Source organism: Falco punctatus (genome assembly GCF_963210335.1).
Source record: "Falco punctatus genome assembly, chromosome: 9".
NCBI classification, from domain to species: Eukaryota; Metazoa; Chordata; class Aves; order Falconiformes; family Falconidae; genus Falco; species Falco punctatus.
The window spans coordinates 15,758,908-15,783,119 of record NC_137589.1 but is presented as its reverse complement, the minus strand read 5'-3'; the positions used below and the strand labels follow the sequence as shown (position 1 = coordinate 15,783,119).

Below are 24,212 nucleotides of genomic sequence, written 5' to 3'. Positions count from 1 at the left end.
TGTTAAAGAAATTAAGATGGCTTTCAAAGGATCTTTTCTGCTTGTGTTTGAGAACTTGTATATTCAGCCCTGAAACTAAAAATTATCTGAGATTGTAAACATCTTATATAACTGCATTGTCCAAATACCCTAAGGTTTTGCCACATTACTGGTATTTTGCTATCTTATGAAAATTAAAGATTTCCCTTGCCCCCATTGTGGATGCCTTTGACATCTTTGCTTAAGACATGTGTATTGCCATTCTGCACCAATATCTGGCAGTGAGATACCTCAGCTGGGATTAGTCTTTTTGGGAGGTCCCTGGAGCTCTCTGCTACCAAACTGCCTCTGGACCAGTTTTGTCTGTGGTGCTGAGCATCGCTTGAGACTTCCTAAAGCTTAGAATAAAGTTCTGCTGAATTTGTCATACCCACAGAGAGACTACCCAAAGAATTTTTTTGTTTTCTTTTGTTTTGTTTTTCTTTTTTATATTGACCCTATTTTCTGTGAGTTTGGCTTTATTTCCTCTTCCCTTGAAGGTAACAGCTCTACCCTGCTGACAGCACCAGTGTTAGGGACGTAAGGTTTTCTTTAACCAAGTGTTCCTATCCTTAAAAAGAAAAAAAAAGTTATTTTTTACCGAGTCTGAATTTTGTACCTGTTCTAAGGGCTACTTATTACTACTGAAGATAGAACACTTCTCTTAGGCTTGTGGCTCTCTGGCAATTTCAGCCCCTTTTTTAAAGAGAGAAGAAAAAGCAAAGTATGGGGAGGAAAGATGTTGAAAACCCTACAGTAATTTAACACAGAAGAGAAGGTTCTGCTCTGTTTCCAAATGCTAACAACACTTGGTTCTGAGAATTTTTGCCTGTTATTTTCTGAACTAATCATTAGGAAGAGGTTTTCTGCTTCCTTTCTAAGTGCAAATGTTTGAAACTAAAAAAATTAATCTTTGTTTCCAGCTGAGTTAGTAAATAGATATTGAGTGTGTTGTGAAATGTTAGGGGAAATGCCATACTCTGCTGTTCACTATAATAATAACCTGTAATGTGACACATTAGGTATTTTAGCAAGTGCTTTCAGGCTTCTTTGTTTTTCATTAAGCAGAATTTTGACTCTATGATAACTAAACTGTTAGGTCTTGGTTCTGAAGAGTACATTAACACATTGCTAACTTTAGGCTTTGGCTCTGGTAGGATTTCAGTGCCTGCTTTATGCTTGTAGCAATGCTTTCCTGAATAGAGACCAAATTATCAAAATACTGGAACAGGAACTGACCTTGCAGCCTGCGCAAGCCTTGTAAACATGTGGTTTCACAGCTGCTTAGTGTCTTGTTGATGGTAAAGTTCCTCATGGATCAAACATCCAGGTCACACCATTTCCTCTCCAACTGTCCTTTTCTCTGACCTGCTATTTGTCTCTGCTGCCGGGGAAGCCTGCATGCTCGGCCTCGGGTCACCTGGGCTCTTCTGTGTGCTCTGTGCTGGAAGTGTGCCCTGCAGCTCTGCCCCGTTGCTGTGGCAGTCAGATGTCTCTCAGCTGTTTTCACTGCAGCTACTGTAACTCAGCCAGAATTAACTGCTATTGGTTTCTCAATAGGGAAATGGGGAATTTCCCAATAGGGAAAGCGGGGTTATGGTTTCCCTTCACCTCTCCAGAGCTCGGAATGTTGATATTCTTTCTTTGATGCAAATATATGGCCAAACTCTTCTCAGTTCATCTCTGTTTGGCTCCATAGGTTTCCTGGGAAATCTAGGACAGTGTCCTTTGTAACTGCTCTAGCTGAATTGCTGAGCTGTTCCCCCTATGCCTTCCACCCTGTTGAAATGTCTGCCCTGGCCACATTGCAGACATGAAACGTCAAACCCAGTGATATGGAAGCACTTCCTGAACTTTTCTGTTATTTAAGGCAGATGAAATCGCTCTTCCATTTTACTTGTTGTTTTTAACTAGCTCTTACCTCCGGTTTTATTTTGTATTTATTTTCTTCCTTGTCCTCCCCACACTCTCAAGTAATCACCAGAAGCGGTGTGTGGTAGAGCAAGAGGTCTGGGGGGATCTTAGGAGGGAGCAGCTGAAGTAGGAAGCTGCTGCCCCCAATGCAGCTGACCGTGTGAAATTTACTTAAAAGAAGCCTAAGGTTCACAGAAATCACGATGCCATGAGATCTGGAAGATAGTGAGAAGAAGACAGTGCCCTAACAGAGCCCAGTGAAACCAGGAGGCCAAAAGGTTTAATGGCATCATCACCCTTGCTGGTACCATAAGGAAGGAAAGGGATCAGGCAAAATCCAGCAGTGGTATGTCTGACTAATTCTGGAATGCCAGGATAGATCAGAGGAGAAAGGGATTGTTGTTCTTATTGCTGATGCTGCTTTGGTTGCTTTTGCAGTGCCAAACTGCTTAGTCAATAGTATATGGACCTTTTAATTTGTTACTGTAAGATGTATTTACCACTAGTTTACAATTCTGTTAGACCGAGGGACATGCAGTGCTATACAAAAGTAAAGCAATTTCATGTGCTTTATCAGCAACTTTATAAATTCCTTTAGAGGTATCTTGATCCCAGGACAGGTTTCATGACTTCGTTTTGCTGTTTTTGGTTTTGTGAGTGATGTCAAAGCTGTGAATTTCAGAAATGCCCAGAACAATAGCGAAAAATACATTGCCTTAACGTTAGTCGCTAAAAATTCAATTCCTGAAAGGCTGTGACCTGTATACAGTTAAGACAAAAGTATTGACTGTAAGGGGAAAGCACTTGCCAAAGAATGAGTTAAGCTCTGCAGCCTCCGATACTTGTATTGCATTGATTGAAATCGCTCACTCAAGCATAATTTGAGAAATGCTGTAATGTGGTTGGAAACACTGATAAACCTCTGTCTCAAACTACTGAGAAGCAACGATTCTCAGATCTCCTGGTGCCTGAAATATGAAGTAGCTCAGTGACCACAGGCAGGCTGTGCTCAGAAGGCAGCTCTCTGAGGAGACAAAAGGCATAAGTAGCTGGCACAAGCGAAAGAGTAGTCAAAGCTAATGGAAGGAGGCGAAAAAATTGGAGAGCATTCTGAAAAGCCATCGCTTTTACTTTTGCTACAGACTTGGATTGTATTTGCCTGTCCATTTTACATTTCCATTGCTGTGGCTGCATTTATTAGGAAAAATAACCCATTTCTACCAAATGGTCTGAGCAGACTGGTTTTTACTTTAACTTCACAACAGATAAAAAAGGAAGTATTCTTGCTTGGCTGTGGGAATTGTATCGGGTCAGCTGAAGGATTTCACTGTGTCCTTTTAAACAATATTATCCTTCTCCTACCTTCACTTAAATCAAGGGAGATCACACCATCAACTGGCATGTATGCACACAGTTTATTTAGTTTCCTCCTAATCTACCTGAGTTTTGCAGATTTGTGGTATGTATGAAATGTTTGTGGAGTGTTTACACTCTTGCTTTCCTATTTCAGAATGGTTTCACTCCACTGTATATGGCAGCCCAAGAAAACCACCTGGAGGTTGTGAAGTTTCTTCTTGACAATGGTGCCAGTCAAAGCCTTGCCACAGAGGTAAAAGTTTGAATTTCACACTTTATGAACAAAGTAAAACATGCTTCAGCAGTGACTCTTGCCAGCTTATATCAAACTAATCTTTTATGTTCTTTCTGCAAAGTGTGCTAATGAATACTGAGTAACTGGCTTTTCAGCAATTTAAACCATCTTTTGCTATTTCTAAAATAAAAAAATGACTTTAACTAGAAACAGTTCTAAAAATAGATGTGTTCTTAGTCATAACTGGTAATCTTTCAGGGTAAGTGCTCAAGCAGGGAAGCTGTGTGCATAATATAAAACTTCTCTGTGCTTTCATTAAAAATAGTGAGTAATGTGGAAGGCAACCATAAAGCAAGAACAAGTGTTTACCTGCTTTGGAGCCAGCCTGGGATATCAGGGAAAACCCAGGGTTACTTAGCGCTTGGAGCATTTTCTGAACTACATTTATTGCCATGTTGGTACCCTCTCTGTAACACCTAGTTATCCCATCTGGTCCTGCAGTGATAATTTCAAGCTGACAGAAAGATGCAAGGTCTATCCTTGAACATGGTCTGTGGTCTTTCCAGAACTTCTTATTTTTTGTTTTAGAAAGTAATTCTAACTCAAATAAGGCAAACTGGAAGAAAAATAAAAAAAGCAGATATATTAATAGTCATAAATATACTGCATTGAGATAGGTTTTTAATCTGATGAATTTTCAATTGTCTTAATTCCAGTATTTTACTACCAAAACCAAAAAAGTACTTCAGTATGTGCTCTCTGTAATATTTATTAAATTATGATCTCTCTAGCAGAACTGATTCCATGAAGGAAACAATGTTTATTTGAAAAAGTCCTACTTTTTTGCAAAATATGAAATGCAAAATTAGTTTAATGCATCCCTGTACCTCATACCAATTTTTTACTTTATACTGGTTTTAGGTTTTTGGGTTTCATTTTGTTTTTTTCTGGAGTGTGCTTTGCCCTATGTTTTAAAGTGTGCTTGCTAATTATAGTATTGATATCATGGTATTTGCTTGCAATTGCTTTTTGTGAGTTGGCATCTTCAGAGAGCATGTGGTGGAAATGTGTTCTTGTCGGTGCTAATACTCTTGGTCGCAGTTTGCTTGGTCTTGGTACAGTGGCCTCTGCACACACTGAAATGATGGGCAACTCTCATCAGAATTAAGAAACTGGGATGATGATACCAGGAGGTGGCAGCTGTTCTGGGATTGCCATGAAGTGCTCCCTCCCCTTTGTCCAATGCCTTTTCCCTCTGGAAAGGAGAAAAGTGTTCCTTTTTTTTTTTTTTTTTTTTTTTTTTAATATTATTGTTACCAGTGTTTTTAACAGAAGAGAAAGCCCGATGAGAAAAGGCAGTGTAGATGGCCAAACCACTTTTCTCTGTAAAGCAGCTGACTGCCGCTGCCACTGGCTGTGCAAATAGACCAGGAAGCCAACATCTCCTGGGCACTAAGGCGTGGGCTGTCGCACTCGAGGTTTCTCCAGGCAGGAGCCTCTGTATCTGCAGGTACAGTGTAGCTATATTGCCAGAGCCCTCTTGTGGGGATGCTCACAGAGCTTTTTGGCCTTCAGAGCTACACAGCATTTTCCACACACTGCCCTGCTCTCTGCCTACACTCTGAGGCTGTGCAGCTGTTCCACCTTAGGAGCCACTCGTGGCCCAGGACCACAGCCCAGAGCCCTGCCCCACTCCTGGAGGATGGTGAGCCAGGGGCCAAGGTGAAGACTGTGGTTAAACGGGTTTAAAAGAAGTAATGAAATAAAAAAATCTAGTTAGTACACAAAGAATTTAGGTGATTTTTCTTTTTTCTTTTTTTTTTTTTAATGTCCTTCCCAAAATTTTGAAAAAAATGCTCCTTAGCAGAACTCCTCCTGTTTCTCCTAAATTGAGGCCTCTCTGTTTGGTAAGCCAGAAAGAGAAATTCCTTACTGAAAACATTATTTTTAGTTCAAGAAGTTAACACCTGAACTCTGCTCTTTTGACTTAGGGTAAGGACTTATGTTTTCCTGTGTCATTGCTACACTTTTATTTCACACTTACCCAGTTTCATCATGACAAGTAGTTCAAAAGTGAAAGAAGATGTTTACCTGCTAAACTGTAAAGAAGTTTGGTAATATAAGCTTTGGATATATTGACCGAGAGTCAAATGTAGTAAATATCACAAGTAGAACAATACACGTTTGTGACTTTTTGAGTGATTTATGGGTATTATCTTGGAGAAAGCCAAATGTGTTCCTGGATTGGGATGCCACTTAAATGTTTGGAAATGAGCAGAATCTAAATGACAACTCTTTCATTCTTTAGTTTTCTAAGAATCCATAAAACTAAAATTATAATAACATCTCAGACTGTACTTTTCATGTGTTTGAGGAATGCACTCTAAAATCTGTTAAGAAGAAATCTGTTTTTCAGGTTTCTTATTCTGCACTACTTTGGTTGGCAATTTACTAGTCTGAAATGAAATAATTCTTAGAGGATTGTTCACCACGTCTATATCATTTTTCTTAAATGGAAGTTGTAGTAAAATAATTAGTGTATTGAGAGAATGTATTGTTCACATTCAAGTATTATAAGAATTTAAATCCACATATATATCGAAGGACAGAGCTGAAGTGTTGTTGGTTGGTTGTTTTGTTTTGTTTTTCCTTAAAAAAATACAGATTATAACCTGTATCTGTGGGGGGAATGGATGATAATTTGCGACGGAGATACCACTAACAATTCTAATTTTAATATTTCAGCTTTTTATATAATCATACACTTTATTATACAGTTATTTATGTAACTGTTTATTTCTGAGTAATTTCACACTTTTTTTCTCAAGTCTCAGTCATTTTTGTTTGCTTCTGCTTTGTAATTTTATGTTTAAGTCTGGAGTGCCAGATAGGTGTTTTGAGCATTTCAGGCCTTGTTCACCAACACTTTACCCTAATTTTAGTGTCATTGCAGGGTTCTTTTAAGTTGCACCATGTTACACTTTCCATTTGGATTTGAGCCAGTACTGTTAATAATGCTGAAATGTCTTCCCTTCTGCTTTCTGCCTCCTGGAAAGCTTGGAACATGTGTTGAGAGTCTCCATTGTATGTTGCAGGATGGTTTCACGCCTTTGGCAGTAGCATTGCAGCAAGGTCATGACCAGGTGGTTTCATTGCTGCTTGAAAATGATACGAAGGGAAAAGTCCGTCTTCCTGCCCTTCACATCGCTGCTCGCAAGGATGATACGAAGGCAGCGGCTCTGCTCCTGCAGAATGACCACAATGCTGATGTGGAGTCAAAGGTCAGTTGTAAAAAGAAAAAAGGTTTGATATTAGTAAGTGCTGACCACAAGTATTACATCCAGTGAAATTTCACTTAGTGCAAAGTATTTTGCTGCAGAGTTACACCTAACTTTCTCTTCTAGTGTGTGATTAAGAATAACGTTTCATTTGCTTCCTTTGCCTCTTCCTTCCCCATTCCTGTTTTATTTAAATCAGGGTTAATTTCTCATGTAGAAACTTTGCAAATGGAAAATAATAAGCAAAATATTATTAGAATTATTTGTTGCGAATGAAAGCCACTCCTGCAGTGGTGTGCCTATAGGTACTGTACAATTAAGTCATTTGATTAGTTGTTTGTCCAATTACTACTTTAAGAACTTTGGTAAACATGTAACAATTAACATTCAAAATACTTGATCATTCAGCTTCCATTCAGTCGAGCTTCCTTTGTGCGCCGATTGTGCTGTCATCTGAGCTGCCATGCCACGTAGCAGTCACGAAGCTTTTTGCATCCATATCACCAGTGGTGAACTAACCGTTCATTTTTTCCCCCTCTTTGCTTCCAATTGTGTTAACCTAGATGATGGTGAATAGAACAACAGAGGTATATATAAATATATATATGCATCATCACTCCTCCATGACTTAGTGCTGCTGCATCATTTCTTCCTCTTCCTTTTTGCATTGCCTTTTATAGGATAGATACATGCTTTAGATTAAATGGAGTAGCATGTGCTAGAGAAGACTGTAGTTTAGATAGCAGGGCTTTCTGCAGCTGAAACTAGGGCTTAAAAGTAAGAGTAAGTGTTCTGGGGAACTGCCCTCATAAAAGAGCCATATTACCTAAGATGGAGTTTTCAGGGATTCTCATGTAGCATGTGTTTATCAGATGTGTTAAGAGCTGCAGACAACCCTGTCATGTTGTGCATCCAGGTCTGATTTTAGGCTTCTGCATGACACTTACCTTGATGGTGTCAGCAAATAGAATGATCTGAGAGTGATTTTATATCTGCAAGACTTCCAAAGCAAGGCAGTGGCAGCTAGCATGGCTTGCTAACAATTTAGAAATGCATATAGTTCCCATAAGGTTTCATACTTTGCAGGACTGATGGAATTGCTGCATGTTTTAGCATTATTTTAAAAGGAAGTAAAACTACTTAAATATGAAAATAAGTTGCTGAAGTAATTTTATCACTAAGGCATCCTCTAATTAGGGTGGTGTCTGAACATAACCCGATGTGATTGCCCACAGTGGGAGAGTGATCTTTATGGTACTAACCCTTGGAAAAAAAAATCCATATTAATAATTTAAAATTGTCTTTGATGTTGTTTTCATTTGCATCTACTTTGAATTTATAAAAAACAGTTATCAAATACCATTGAATGGCTTGTAGCTGAACTTCTGTGAAGAATCTCTAAGAGATTTAACTTGCAAGACTGACATAATACCAATGACAACTAGATCTTTCTAGTTAGAAATTAATTTCTTATAAAAGACAGATCATTGCTTTAATACTCAAATGTTTTGCTGTTGTTTTTCTGGATTAACTGAAAGCTTTATCCTACTTCTGGTCTTCTAGAATAATTATGTTAATTTTTTTTCCCCTCCTGCATAGCAATATGATTTTATTTAGACTCTCTGAGAGTCTATAAATAAATGTCAGTGAATGAAAACTAGTACAGAATTGGAATGGTGACTTGCAGCAGACTCCTATTACTAGTTTTTGTCAGTGATGTGATATAAATTTTAGAGTACTAATGAGATATATAAAAAAAAAAGGATCTGTTGGTTTTGTTTTGTTTTTCCAGAGTGGGTTCACTCCCCTCCACATAGCTGCTCACTATGGAAATATCAATGTAGCTACGTTGCTGTTAAATCGAGGTGCTGCTGTGGACTTTACTGCAAGGGTAAGTGTGAAGTCTTAGTTATGCTTAGTTTGCTTAATCATCACTTTGAAACACTTCTCCGGTGAAGGTATAGAAAGGTAAGTTGCTCATGCCAGCTGAGGGGCCTGGCCTGACAGCTCTTGCTCTGTTACCATACAGTGTTAAAGGGGTTTTCCCTGGGCTGCTGAACTGGAGCTGAGATCTAGTCCTCATCTTTGAAAAACTGTTTTAATCAAAAAGGCTGCTATTTTCAGAGTTACAGTGTTGCAAAAGGTAAGCTGGGAGTTTCAGAGAGATAACTATTTTCACCTGTAGCTTTAACATATGGCAGGAGTGCTGTCCCTGTTGAATTACCCTCAACATGCAGTTGTTTCCAGTGAAGACGAAGTGCAGGTGTACCAGGGAACAAAGCATCTGTGCCTTCACTGCATATGCAAGAGTCAGATGATACATATGTAAAGGAGATCTGACAAACTGGAGAGGCAGAAATTGAAGTGTAGAAATGGAGGGGAGTTGATAATGGCAGCTGTATAGCAGAAACCGTGGCAGAGTGGGGGAACTAACCCTCCTGATCCTGTAAGCTGTGCATCAAAGTCATGGCACAGCCCAGGGAGTGACAGAGTAATTCCTCAAATGTATAAAAAACGATTGGAAGCCAGGAGGGAAACGGTATGGGCTTTCCTGGTGTCCCCTAAGTTCATTCTGGGCTGGATGGGGAGCAAGTGACCGGTGGCTTCAGTTGCACCTTTTTGCCTGGGGAGTGGGTCCATCCCCCCACAGGCAGCTGGACCGCGCTGCGAGCCCAGTGCCAGCAGAGCCTCATGTCACAGCCTGGGCCAAAGTTTGACCTTATCTGCTGTCAAGGGTTGGGTCTGTTGGGAAACCAAAGAGGAATATTAGAGCGAAGGAGTGTGGTCATGGTAGGGAGGATGTGGGAACAACAAAATGTGAGCAGGAGAAGCAGTAAAGGGCAGCAAATGACAAAAGGAAGTTATATATAGTTGGAAGAGTAGGAAAACAAAGAAACGTATACGGGCAGGGATACAGCAATATATGAAGGGCAAGGAAAGAGGTTGTGCCAGGCATGAGACCAGAGACAAAAGAAAGGCAAATGCAGAGGTAACACAAAATTTAATGAGCCAGGATGGAGGGCTAGAGAATGGTAGGGTAGAGAGGACATGGGCAGAAAGCTGAATAGGTGCTGTAAGAATATGCAACGCTTTAAGAAGGGAAAAGAAGGGAAAGCAAGGAGAGTGACTAGGAACATAGATTTAGATAGAAAAGGGGCTAACATTCCAAATAAGATTAGTGTTGGAAAATGCTGGAACTAGAACTTCCTACTGAAGTTCTTAAAAATTCATTTGTTCATTATCTTCTTCAGTAATGGCTTGGGCTGTATGAATAAGATGATGCCTACGGAATTTCTGCTGACACACAGCCAGGAATGGTTGTCATTACAGAAAGCATGCAACAGAACAAGGAAACACCTTGAAATTTGTAGTTGAGAACCGATCAAACTCTTGGCTAGAGAAAACACATATTTCTCCTGTTGGTTTCTCCAACAATCTACCAACCAAGAAAGAGAAGGAACTGTCTGTGTTAGTTGTTCACTGGCTTGTGTGTGTGATATGGTTTAAAAGAAAATAAAGCCCAGAAAAATAAATTTGATTTCAGGTTATTCCAATGTATTTCTGATACAGACTGAAAAAAAACCACACACACCCCCAACCAACCAACTAAACAAAATAAAACAACAAAAAACCCCACCAAAATGAAACAAAACAAACTCAGTCTGTGCAAGAATTTGGCTCACCACATATTACCAAAACAAAGCCAGGGAGGAGATGTGGTAGTGGTCCCTAGGATAGTAGGGAGAGAAACTCAAGAGAGCAGGAGGCATTCAAACTGAAGGCAAATGCTGACTTAAGAGTAAATAGGTATAAACTGGCCATGAATAAATGTTGTCTAGAAATTTAGATATTTAATATTAAGTATTGATAATTGTTGTTATTTAATTAATAACTGTTTGCTAAATAGTATTAAATGTAAGTACCAATATTCTGGAGCAATATTTCAATTAAAGGAGAAAAATAAATAAAACCCCAACATGTATTCAGGATATTTATGAGGGGAATTATGTGGCATGGATTATTCAGCAGCTCCTTTTCAGAGATTTTGATCATGTATTGTCTTTTACAAGAGGAAAAGTACTATACTACTGCTTAGAGCATTTGCCACATAACAAAAGCAAATTGTAGTATTTTCATTTCAGATAGTTTGTATATCTAAAAACTTCAATGCTTCTATAGTTAAGAAAAATAGTTACATGCAGCAAAGTGATAAGCATTGCAAACCCATGAAAACAATAAAATAACACTGTGTTTATTTAGCATAGAAACTACTCTTTTACTTACAGGAGTTCTCACATTTAAAAGCCCCCCAAACCCCGAACAGTTCTTTTTTAGAGATTGTATGTGATTAATAAGGGGAGTTGAGGGAGGGTATAATAGTGTGGGAATAGAAATTTTGAATAAAGACAGACCCAGAATGTCTTTCTTAAAATATAAGTAGGAGTGCAGGTGAAAAGTGTTGGTGCTGGACACTATTCATTCGACACAGCATCATTCAGTGATTTATTAATGAAGATAAATCAAACCAAAGCTAAAAGACCCTGTTACAAGGCGTGATCCAATACCTGCTGATGCTGGTGAGGAGCACGAGCAGATGTTGGGTCAAGCTGATAACTGAGTATGAAAACATAAGGGTCAGCTCTCATATATCCCCCACAAATGATGTTTTCCAAATCACACTAATCCCTAAATGTATTTCATGCTATTGGCAAGAGAGAGGTCCCAGGTTAGACCCAGATGAAGTTCACAAGCTAAGAGTAGGCTTGGGGGTTAAAGGTTTCTGGGAAGCTTCCGACTATGCGTGCTTTGCTCTTACTGATAATGTTGACCTCTTATTCCCAAGTCCTTAAACTGACCGAATTGGATCATTAAGGCATTTCAACCAGTCATAGGCTTTAGCATTCAGTATTTGACAGGCTCTAATCACATGAGCAAGGAAGATGAATGGGGTCTTGAGTCAATTCTTTCCCATTCAGAAACAAGATTAGGGATTAGTAATACTAGTAAGTTAGCAATTAGCAGTGTTTGGTATAAGTACCACTAAATATCATCTGCCTGTGCTTGTTTTAATAAAATAATAAATCTTGGCCTTCAGCAGCTCTGTTCAGGGTTAAGAGCACCAATGAGGAGCACATATAAAATAATGAGGCCATCTTCCCCTTCTCTTCAAGATCTGGACATTCCAAGTTCTCTCTCCATTAGTTGTCATCATTAGAGAGAGGCAAACTGCTCATATAGCTGGGGAAGTGCAGATGCAATGACATCAGCCCGAAAGAGCAGCGGGCTGATGCTGTGACTCAGAGCACCGAACGGCTTGTTTGTGCTTGTGATAGCTGGGTGGGGCATCCAGAGAGCACATCTCTGCTGTATGGTGGTTGCAAATCTAGATAAAGTAGCTGTGACAGAAGGAATCGTAGCATAAATAACAGTAATATGGAGTTGAATTTTGTTCTTTAGTGTTTATCAGACTGTGGGTAATGAAAATGCTTCACAGAAAGATGAGTTAGAGTCTAGTAGAGCAGTGAATTTGTAGGCAAACAGACCACCCGTGTAAGTTGAGTGTAAAGTACAATTATCAGCACCAGGTAACACCAAGCCCTTGCTTGATCCTTGATCACTCAAACTGCAAAAGAGGTAGAGGTACCCATGGGTGCAGCCTGCCTACTGCCACCTTATTGCCTCTTGTTTTAATTTCTGTAATCAGTATCCATGACGTGCTGTCTCCACTCGGGGGGAAGGGCCCTTATTTGAGTTGTTGACAATCTAAGACAAGCTACAGAGCAAAGATATGGAAGGGCTGTAACCCAACTAAAATCATACTATGTGTATATACTTTAGCCTTCAGAAGTAGAAAGAGTGAACTGTAGGATGGGGTTGTCAAATGTACTTTATTTTTCCTTTGTTCTTGTTAAATATGAATCAACACTACTTGTCTATCTCTCAATTTATGTTTAAACTATTTAGGCAAGTATCCCGGGGAGAGATTTGAACAAGCGCAGAGGATTATGGCAACAGAAGATGCTTGTGTGGATGGGGCAACATGAAGGCAAATGTGTGAAGGGCAGAATAAATAGCCAGCTCCCACCATCAATGTAGTGAATGTGGGAAAGGGTGGAGAAAATGTGAATGGATGTAGGATGAAGGCAATGCTCTGAGCCTTAAGTACAAGGGCAAGTGTGGTGAAAAGATGAGTTGGTGAAAGGATGTAAGAAAAAGGAGGACAGACTCATGGCAGAGGAGATCTCTTCAGCTGCTGTGTTTTCAACACATTTCTGAGATGCCCAAGGGAAGAAAGGAGTTCCAGCAATGAAGGCAGGGAAAGAAATGAGCTTGATGATGTCTCTTAGTGTGTGGACAGAAGGTGAGCAGTGGTGCTGTACTGTAAGTAAATGATGTCCCCAGTGATGTGTAGTAGCAGCTGCTCCCTTCACCCCCACTGGTATACACCTGCCTGCCTCTCAGCTGTCATATACTCCCTTGTTCCCTTCTTCTACTGTATCTAAGAAAAATAGGCATAGCTCCAGGAGCTTTTACAGGTGTTACAGTGCCTGCAGGCCTTTGTACCTGCTGACCATAGAGGCCAGGAGGGTTGGAAATGTGCCTGCTTTTGGTTTGCATTCTTCCAGCTCAGTGACTGATTTCATATCAGCTCTTCCATTAAGCTGCATTAGCATTTCTGTATCTGTGCTTTCTTCTCTAGCCTTGCTGCAAGTGAGGGGAAGATGGTACAACATGGGAAGTTCCCTGTGTATGGGTAGAGAACATTTCAGTAAATCAGCTTGTGATGCCCCTGATTCTACCTCTTTACAGGGAGACAGCTCCAAGAACCTTCATACCCTCAGTCCAAGTGAAACAAGACCTCCTGATTGGGGTGGATATTTGTCATTTTGTAATGAAAGAAAAATATTCCAAATTGCTTGACTTCTTGGGCTTAGACTCAGCAATAAACCTTTCACAATTACTGGCAGGGTATGCATTGTAGAAGTAACAGGCTTTGTGTGTCTATTTATCACCCTTTTTTCTGTAGTACACTTTTGTGTGTGTGGCTGCACTTCTCAAATCGTTCAAAGCTAAAGAAATCCCTTCATTGCATCACCATATTTCTCTCTTGCTTAACTGGGAGGCAATCATATATGGGCTAAAGAAATGGAGGAAGAGAATAAAGGGTAACTGAGGGTGAAGTCAGTCTTCTCTCTTGGCCAGATTAACACATAAGTGCAGTTGCTACCTGGGCTTTGAAGGATTGCAACAGTTCCAGGCACCATTCGCTTAGCTGGCAATGGCACCTGATGTTGGAGAGGTGCAGATAAATCCTAGTTACAAAATGAAGGAGGGTCAAAGACCTTTTAAGTCAATCTATTGTGTCATTTTTTTCAACAGGAAAAAGTAATTGCTGTTATTTTAAGAAAAAATATTGTTCATCAGCCACTCATACCTTTGAATCAAACTCTATCTGAGTTTTAATAATTTTGATATCTACTTCCTATCTTCTGAAACTGCCAATCTAGTGATTAGTATGTAGATGTGAAATTCACCAAGTGGGCTCTCCCGTTCCAGGCTTTCAATCCAGGAGATCTGTTGTTGGCATACAGTGACTGTATGCACAGTGAAAACTGCTCTGCCTGCATCCCAGCTGATGCTTCTAGAGCTGGACACTGTTGCAGGGGCTTCATGCCATGGGTTTGACTTTCTTTACCAGAATCAGGTCATCTTCAGCCTGAGGGTGGGTGGAATGCTGGAGAAAAAGGACAAGTCACAGAGGAATTTCTTGTTCTCTGCTTCTCCCTTCAGTTTTGCTCCAGACTGCCTTGCACTTTGATACCTAGGGGCTGGAAAGGTGTATCCAATTAGATGCTAAAGCAAGTAACAGACACTGGAAGAAATGATAAACCAGTTTCCTTAGGAGTCTGATCATCCCTATGGTATCCTGTGCGTGAAAGCTCTTTTGCTATAAATCAGACCCATGCAGATTGCCTACCCTTTCCTGTTCAGGCCTTGCTTGGGCATCCCCAGGAGCAGTGCGCAGGGAGGGCAAGCAATTTTATCTGCTGCAGTTCCCAGCCAGCTGCGATAGAAATGTATGTCCAGACCACCCTGTGCTAATTCAGCAACAAGAAAGTGCAAATCAGCATTTCTCCAAGGCTGCTATGCAGATCAGGGAGGTTAGGAAGGTGCTTTGAATAAACTGTATTTTCTGGGAATTATAGTTAGGGAAAAGTTATTTTTTGGGTGTTCCCAGAGTGTTCAGATATCATTCTTCTGTCTAATATTAGCTTCTAGTGGAAAGATCTGTCTAGCCCAGGTGAGGAAGTGCCTCTGAAGATACACCCACCCATCTCTGAGGAGCACAACGGTTTGAAAGGAAGAAAGAAATTGTTCTCTGCAGCTTCCAGAGCAACACCTGGAAGAAACGTCGGTGACCCCCACATCCACTTTGTACTTGAGCAAGTCAGAAGGTCCAGGCAGCAAGGGAATCCTCTACATGAAGATGACCTCTGCCCATCTCTTTCTTGTCAAAGGAAACAGGAGGTAGTCACTGTGCCGTAAAACCGCATCCAGCCCTGTGAACAGCCTTCCTGGTACACAGCACTCATTCTAGAGGAGATCGCATTTCCACTGGGAGTGGGCTTTGCCTGCAGAAAGTTTGCTTACTGGAAGGTTGAGAAAAGATTTGGTAATTTTGAGAGGGTGGTGTAAGGACAACATGCATTAATGATGACCCTGAGGCTGAGGAGCAGAACACCATTAGCCCATCAAAAAGAGCAGGCAGTACGTAAGTGACAGTAACATAAGAGAAAAACATCTTTTTATTTCCCTAGTGGTAGTTTGTCATAACAGCTCCTTGCTATACTCTTTTCTTCCAGGATTCATTTTATACCTCTCAAGCCAGAAGAAATACAAGAATATAAGCATACAAGAACTAAATCAGCACAATATAAGACTTATTAAGTAGAGGAGAAAAAAGCTGAAAAATTAAGCAGTGTTGTAAGGTTTCCTGGAAAGCATCTGATTGTGTGTTTGTACCTATACTTTCTCTGATTTCTGAAAGTACTATACAAGTCTTTGATCCCAGTAACTGCTACTAGAATATAAGACTTTTCTCTGCAGGGGTCCTGCTGTGTTGTAGCTCCAATTCTGAACTGCAGAAAAACACAGATGGAGAGAATATTGAGTGTTTCTATAGACAAAATATTGATATAGTTGCATATTGCATATGATAATCTTCAGAAGCACAGTGCAACCATCCCATACCTCCAGGAACTGGTAATAGTAATATCCATGCAGTGTTGTTGATGACAGTTCTAGTATATGACAACCAACAACCAACATTATGCTGTTCTTTCTTTAAGAACCCCTAATCATGGAGGGATTTTCCAGGCTGTATAGGAAATTTTTGCTTTAGCAGTCTGGCTATTTTCAGCTTGTGTTTTATTCACACATCCTTTGTCAATATTAAGCTCTCCCCAGAGTCTGCTCTCAGCTGAGAACTGAGAACTATCTTACTAAATTCCAAGCTAATGTGAACATTTTGGTAAGAAACTTTAAAAAAAATAATCAAAGATTAAGAAGTGATTTTTTTCGGATTAAAACTCCACTGGGGGGCTGGGAGGAGAGCTCAGAGGTGGAAGTAGCAAGGAGAAACATCAGATCCCCATGATCCTGCCAGTGAGTCTTCACAGTTCCTACATGATCTGCTGGTCACTCTGTATCTAAAACAATGTGGCACATGACTAGGAAAGGTTTACCCTTTCTTGAAAGGTACACTTTAGAGCCCAATATGGTACTGTAAGTGCAAACATTTACTTTTCATATTTATTATTAGCATCTTTATGGTTGTAAACTCAGACTGATGGGAGAAAGAGGCAACCCCACAGGACAGCATAGCATACCAGAAACCAGCAGGAATTCTTCATTTGCTAAATGCATTAAAATAACACTTAAAAGATGTACTGTGTTTCCATTCTGTCAATTTTAAGTTTTTCCTTTTTTTTCTGACTTCCTAACCATTTGTGTTGCCAATGTGTAATAGTAAGGAGTAATTCTGACTACTGTGGTGAACTGTGATGGGTAATGCCATGTGTCAGAGGGGAGCTGATCTCATTTCAGATGAGAGATGTAGGCGCCTAATTGCTCAGCACAGGATAACTCAAAAGATTTTTGAATTTTCTTGTGAAGCTGTAGATAAAGAACTGCAGCTGAAAGGGCTTAGCGTTTCCTCTGATCAGGCAGAAGCAAAAGCCACTGAATGTAAAAGCAGGTCACTTTTCACCTTTTGTGTTTTTGGATGTTGTGAGGCTATGAAGGAAGGCATAGGCAATGGATAGAAATAAAGGGAAAACAGCCATCCACAATGTTGTGAGGTATAGAAAAAAATTGCATGCATCTGATCTGTCGCACTTTGAGCTATATACAGGTTCGGAGTATTTCAAGTCACATACCACAGGAAATCTGCCAAGGGGGAGAGGAAAGGCTATGTGCTAGCTGCTAATCCTATGAGCATTTATTACATAGGTTTAGATTGCTATTCTCACAAGTTACGTTTCGTATTCCCTGTAGAATTTGTTAACTCTGAAGTTGAACTAAATGTTGGATCTCGGTGTCGAGGGGTACCTGAGACATTACCCAGAATGTGATAGTTCAACAGTGAGACCAAGAAGCGCTCCAACAGACATTCTAGATCTGAACCACATCTTTTAATGGCAACTTTTTGAAGGCATTTCAGCGTTATTACTGCAAGCAAACATCTTCAAAATTTTCCTGATTTACTATTCTATTTTAAGAACAAAGGGATAAATTTTTAGAAGATCAAACAGATAAAAATAGACTGAAAAGACAGCAGATGCTGTTGATTTACTGAAGAAATCAGAACTTTACATTTGGTGGCTATATTGTTTGCTGATACCGCAGTTTTAGTGTCATTAACCTATACCCAAGCAGTACATATTATGAAGCTTTTTTTATCTCTAGTTTCTTATCTCAAGTACAAACAACTTGGTTTTGAGTTGCTTGGTTTATGTTTACTCATCAGAAACATTAAGGATGATGATGTCTGAGATGTATTCACTTAGCTCACATTCTTAATTGTCACGTGAGAGATGGGAAGGGGCCATATGCGTGATACATCTGGGTATAATTCTTCAAGCCTTGGCACAGCACAGTATTGACCAAAGACAGGTTGCTTGCCCTAAACTTCAGCATGTAATTATTCAAGCATTCACATAATGCATCTCTTCATCTGCATGAAGTCCGAGCTCTCAGCCAACATAATTATTACTTCATATTGTTCACTACCAATAAAAACTCATATAGCTACAGGGCAAAATTAAATTCTGAACAGAGACTTGCCCCCTCTCTTTTTTCCCCTTTGTTTCCCCACAGTGTTTTCCAAAGCTGTTAGGGCTGAAAAAGGTTAAATACACTTTTTCTTCTTTGTCTCTTAATTCTTTTTATGAACTATCTGAATAGGTTAGTAGAGTACAATGAAAACTGCATCCTCCTTCGCAGAGAGTGAGTGCTGCAGTGCTCTTTATCCAGGAAAGAGGAGCCGAGTTCGAACATCCATAAGGACAGATATTTCACTGGGCATATAGAATTTAGTTTGCTTTATTTTTCCTGTTCATTTCATTATTTCAGGGTGTCTGGGTCTAGTTGTTTTTCCCAATGAGCTGTGTCTAAAGTGATCACATCCTTTATCCATCCATCTCTTCCTAATGTGAATCTGCTGCCTATTTTCAATCAAATGTAACTCAAGGCTTCAAGATCCTACAGACATTAACTTCATGTTTTTCTTAAAGACAGCTGATCAAATGGGGGAAAGATGAATTACTAGCTCTCCAGCTTGCAAAAGTGAGCGGTCTGTATTGATGCTGTAGAGTTTCCCCTCACTCCCAGCCAGGGTGTTCACCCCTGTCAGAAGCTGAGAGAGAACTGCACTGTCCTGTTAGATTCACTACTAACCAGAGATATAAAGGTCATTTGAACAGGACTTCTTTTTGAACATGAAAGTGGGTATTTTAAATTCCCCGCCCCCTGCAAGCAAACAGTGTGACCTAAATCTTAACTGCTTAGTGGATGTTATCTGTTTTGGAGTTGAGGTGTGTATCTGCCAGCACTCATCCATCTACTCTAGAATCACCTCCTCCATTTAAGGCAGCAGGAGCATTGAACAATTGGACTGGGAAATAGTTAGATCCAAAATGCACATTCTTGTATGCTTATACCCTTCCCTATGCTGCACTAGATTGATTTAGCTTGGTGTCAAGATAAATGAGATCCAGACTTGTAATATATATTTGTCCTACCTTTTGTAATATGCTCCCTTCCTCCGCCATTTCTTTATTGATGCTTAGAAAATGCATTTCTCTCTATGATACAGTAAATTTTTAATACTAATTTATTACTAATACTAATTAATACTAAATTATTTTGACATATTAACAGGGTACTAAGGTCTATCAGACTGAGTTAACCCCTTTGTCTATCAATCCCAGCAAGTGGAAAAAGGTGGTCCTTCAGTCTAAATTACCTGCAGTACCCTTTACTTGAAGACAGGAAAGTTGTTTCCTCTACTGTTTTTTCTCAGGAAACGAGAAGTCATCTATCTCTCCCTGTGACCTAAGCAACATCTTTCCTCCTGGGAAGAGAGGAAAAGAAGAAAGTATCTCCCTTTCAAATTGTTTTTCTCCTATCTTTTTCTGTCCTATTTGTGGCTGATACAGTAACATACTGACCCCATATTATATCCAATGTCAACTCCCCGTCAAATAGAATTAATTCTTTTTTTTTTTTTTTTTTTTTTTTTTTCCAAATCAAGTCACATATTACAAGTTAAGTGAGCACACAATTTTACATCCCTGGAAGGAGTAGGCATAGCATGTTTTTTTTGTTTACTGTGCTAAACATTATTTTGTTTTCGGTGTTTTAAAGAAACGAGAAGCCACTCTGGAACAGTAGTTGCTTTGGGGCTGTAATGATCATTAATATTGGAGAAAGAAGCTTTATCATTTCATCTTGCTAAATGTATTTTACTTCTGTGATATTATTAATTGGTACTTTCTAGTAGTTGTGAGTTAGCTTCATAGTGAAATTTTGTGTAAATGAAAATGTAGCATGCTGGATTAGGTGCTCAGCATTATTATTAAGCTGTGAGTCAGCTTGTCACATCTGAGATAGGATCTTTTTTCACTGCTGGTTTTCTTTCCACTCACCTGCAGTTTTGAGAAAACTGTTAAACGGTCTGTTGCCCAGGTAAAACACTTGTACCACTCACCAGCTCTTTGAGGCCGGGGTGCCTCACTGATTCAATCAGCTGTAGGACACATGCTCGCTAAAATTTACTGCTTACTGCTTGGTCACAGGGAAGCTGGTTTTATGCAGCCAGCTGTTTGTGCTGTCCCTGAACACACACAAACATTTCCTTTAAAATTCTATTTGCCTTTGTGCAGTAGCTGCATGCTCTATTTAAATCCTTTTATTTTTACTTGGCTCCATATGATCGAATATGTACAGGATGTGGCCTTCATACACCACAAGATAAAGGACTCATCAGAGCATGAAGAAACATCCTAGCTACATCTTGTTAAAGAAGTGTGTTTGTGTGCGCACACATTGGTTATGTAACTGTCCTCGATGTGCAGCGTTGCTGCATGCTGCTGGCCTGCCAGGCACCACTTAGGGAAGCACATATACATATTTACAGTCTCACTTGAAGTACAGTATTACGACAATTAGAGGAACAAGTTTGGTAGGTGAAATCAGTGATATAATTGAAACAAAGGTGCTTACAAGGCTTTTGGCTCAGCATTTGCTGATGGTGTTCTGAAATAAATATTGGCATCTTGTTGCTTTTGAATTAGACCCACAGATGTAATGGTTTCATTTATTTTCCATGGCTTCTACAAGGCTGATGAGGTTGTGAGGTATGAATCCTTATGATTATATGCCTAGAAACAGCCATAACTGAATTAAATTGCTAGAGTTTACTCAGTAAAGTTGCATAATTTAATGCTTATACAAAAACTGAGAACTGAGGCACAATCATTTCATCTTGTAACTCCAACCACAACTGCATTGTCTTCATAATATATGTGTAGAGGTACCAGGCTGGTAATTCACATGTATGGATAAATAGAGCTTCCCTTCACTTTCATTCTCCTAGGGAAACAAAACTGTGTTACACTTCAGCAAATTGGGCATAATTCATTCTGTGAGCAAGACGATCATGGAGTTCATGAAAGAAAGGTATATGGATATTTACTTTGATGTTTTTTTTTCTTCCACAGAATGATATCACGCCGTTGCATGTTGCATCAAAGAGGGGAAATGCAAATATGGTCAAACTCCTACTTGATCGAGGAGCTAAAATTGATGCCAAAACAAGGGTAAGCTTTAAGTGTGAATGCTGTGAATGACTGTGTGGAATTCTTGCCTCTGACCTGTTAGTTGCTGTACAGCTTAAATCACTCATCTTCCTGGCAGGCTACCATAGCTGCACTGCATTTCTTTTTTATAAAATGGTTGCAATAGGGTGCTAACATTTTACATCTCAAAACAGTGTGTGAAACACCATGTACAGCAAAGATCAGAACCAACAATTTTCCATGTTTTCTGTAGAGCACTTCGTTAGGAGCTGCTTCTAGCTGCTTGGGGGTAGAAGTGAATGTACAGGAAAACACTAAAAGACAAGAATTCAATCCAGATATTTCAGAATTTGAATGCTAAAAGAATAACTTTGAACTGGAGTGTGTGTTTGCCTTTCATTATCCACAGGGCAGTGTCACAGAGAATGCTGCTGCTGCTGAGCCTCATGCAGCTCAGCCTCCATCTGACTGGGTGCTTAGCTCTGGTTTGGATTTGCCAGCAAATGTGCTGGGCATAGCGATGGTTTCCATCAGGCTGGCAATTCTGTCCACTGAGTGACTTAGAAGCTCGATACATATGGTTATAGTTGATTGCAGTAGCTAAAACCCAATCAAACTAGTTTAGAGATATTTTTTTTTACTTATACAGTGGCAAAAAGAGAAGGAAAAAGTTAAATGTTTGGAAGTAAATCTAGACCTAGTGGTGCTGTGGGCTGTCAGGGCAGTCTTTGCAACACACTCCTGTGCACGTGAGGTAACCCTTCAGGAGCTGCGCCTGTAACTTCTTTGACAATTGTCATTCTCTTGCAGTATTAGCTTATCATCTTCCATTTTTAATTATTCCATATAATTTCCACCAGAATCATTCTAAGAAAAGCAAAGAAATAACTTAAGAATATTTTTTTCTGCAATTATTACTGTATCTGCAGGTTTCTGTTTGTTTTTTCAGTGTTTCAGCAGCCTCTGAGATTTCCTGCAGTGCTTGTTGAGCACATTGGTATTTTTTATTTCTGTGGCAAATTCAGAAACTGGGTCAATGTATTTTGTCATCTCTTCATTCTCTCCACATGTTTTTCTTTAGTACTTCTATTTTACCTTTAGAAGTCACTCATGATTTCTTTGTAAAATGTTTCTGGTTTTTCTCATTGAGGAATATGGAAGAGATGACTTTTCATGGATACCTTGAGCAGTGGGTGTAATTTCTGGACTGAAATAGCAGCCTCTTATGTGCTACATGGGGGCTGCCAGCCTGAGGGGCATTAGCCTACCATGTGGTGGGGAGGGTCACATGTTGGTGACATGATAGATGTGTATTTGGTTAGAGCAGGGAAAAAGGGACATGGCAAGGAACTACTTGCTCTTCTCTGTAAGTATTTATATGGCCCACTGCAGCCAAAACGTTAGGAACCACTACTTTAAATAGTTTGAGTGAGTCCAGCTTATTCTTTACTTTTACTTATGAAAATCCATTATCTACTTCATTTTCTGTATCATAGACTCCAGGGTCAGACATTAGGCTAATTAAGATAACTAAAAATACAGGCTAGGATGGAAACAGGATTCAGGAAGAAGGCAGAAGCATTAACAGCTCCCAAGTCTGGCAGAGCTTCCCAGTGAGGTGAAAGGCAATGGATGAGTGTACTTCACGAAGTGGTGGTTTGTGTTTTCTGGCTTCCCCCAGAGACTGCCTGTTTCCCCAAACACCCATAAATCAAAAGGGATTTGAATAACTTCTCCTGCTTGTGCTGTACGTGTGTCACTCATCCTTGCACTTCTCTGGCATTACCAGAAGCATCATTTTCTGGCAGTTAGTGACTAAGTGGAAGTTTTGCTCCCGGCAGCACTGACTCATCCTGGCAAGGGTTTACCAGCCTGTGGTCTGTGTGGCATGTGCCTCTGCTGAAGAGACTCACTGAACTGAGCAGAGAGCTGCATGGTCGAGAAAAGGGAAGAGCATTGCTGGAGTAGGTCAGGGAGGATTTACAAATCAATAGGAGGAGCAACAGAAGGCTGAGAGTAACGTGGTGCTAGATGGAACAAGGACATTGTGTCTGGAGTGTCTGCTTAGTTCTCATATTCAATAGCAAAGACTAATTGCTGTGAGCTGTTATAACACATGTTCCTGCTAAATCTCCTGTTATTCCTACCTGACCCCATGTTGTTTCCCAAGGCCTAACAATTGAGGTATGTCAACTTCACATTAATTTCATTTTTTAAGCACCTTTTTTTCCCCCCCCCCCCTAACGTCCCAGATATAGAATGGCCTTACAAAAATAGAGGATGACAAAAGCTTCAGTCCTATCCTTTTTTAACAGCATCACCACTACTGAATGTATTGAAAGGCAAAGAGCATCCAGGGCTGTCTTTTCTGATATATATATCATCATGCTGTTCAGCTGGACGCCCAGTCAGACCCCAGCCTCGTGGTGTTTTGTAAGGGGCAGGTGCAGGTGCTGAATGCACACCCAACTTGATAAACAATGGGATTTGCACATGAAAATAAGTGAGGCTTCTCTGAACAGATCTATAAATGTGAGACCTCACTTCGTTGTTTTTTTTTAAGAGGTTCTAGATAGATTAGAAGAATTTTTTTAGTTGGTTAAAATAATTTTTGTCTTGGACACCATGATTTTATTTAATGCGAATGTTGGTTACAGAACGCAAAATACCTCTTTAAAGGTGAATGGCAAAAGTTCTGTACCCATATGAAAGGATAAAAATTAATGAAAACTGTTTGTTCCTTTTCCTCAGAGGTAGAAATTCCTAGGCCTTTGTTTCTCCTGTATCAGATCTGTAATTCATCCTTAAATGAGTATGCAGAAGATACTGTTTTGTATTGTTGACCAAACACTAACAGGGCCAGGATTCGCTACTCTGACTCTTAGATGGGACAGATTTAGCAATTCAGCTGTTGTTTTGTGATCTGTTCCTGCAATCCATTCTCTGTATGGGGTACTGGAAATATGCTCCATGTAATATCTATTTTTATTTTTCACAAACATATTCATTTTATAGATAAATTCACCTAAAGCCTTTCCTGAGTATTAAATA

General features: G+C 39.8%; 1 protein-coding gene across 7 annotated transcripts in view; it reads left to right on the top strand.

Annotated features, from left to right (window-relative positions):
• The window catches only part of ANK3 (ankyrin 3), a 381,110-nt gene that overhangs the window by 235,609 nt on the left and 121,289 nt on the right, over positions 1-24,212 (top strand). For 4 of the 7 annotated variants that reach the window (XM_080402708.1, XM_080402710.1, XM_080402709.1 and 1 more), the window contains 5 exons: positions 3,443-3,541; positions 6,619-6,804; positions 7,365-7,388; positions 8,594-8,692; positions 21,084-21,182. In XM_080402708.1, the coding sequence (XP_080258834.1) occupies positions 3,443-3,541; positions 6,619-6,804; positions 7,365-7,388; positions 8,594-8,692; positions 21,084-21,182 (507 nt within the window). The remainder of the gene's footprint in view (positions 1-3,442; positions 3,542-6,618; positions 6,805-7,364; positions 7,389-8,593; positions 8,693-21,083; positions 21,183-24,212) is intronic. The other 3 variants (XM_080402712.1, XM_080402714.1, XM_080402713.1) reach the window with 1 other exon arrangement.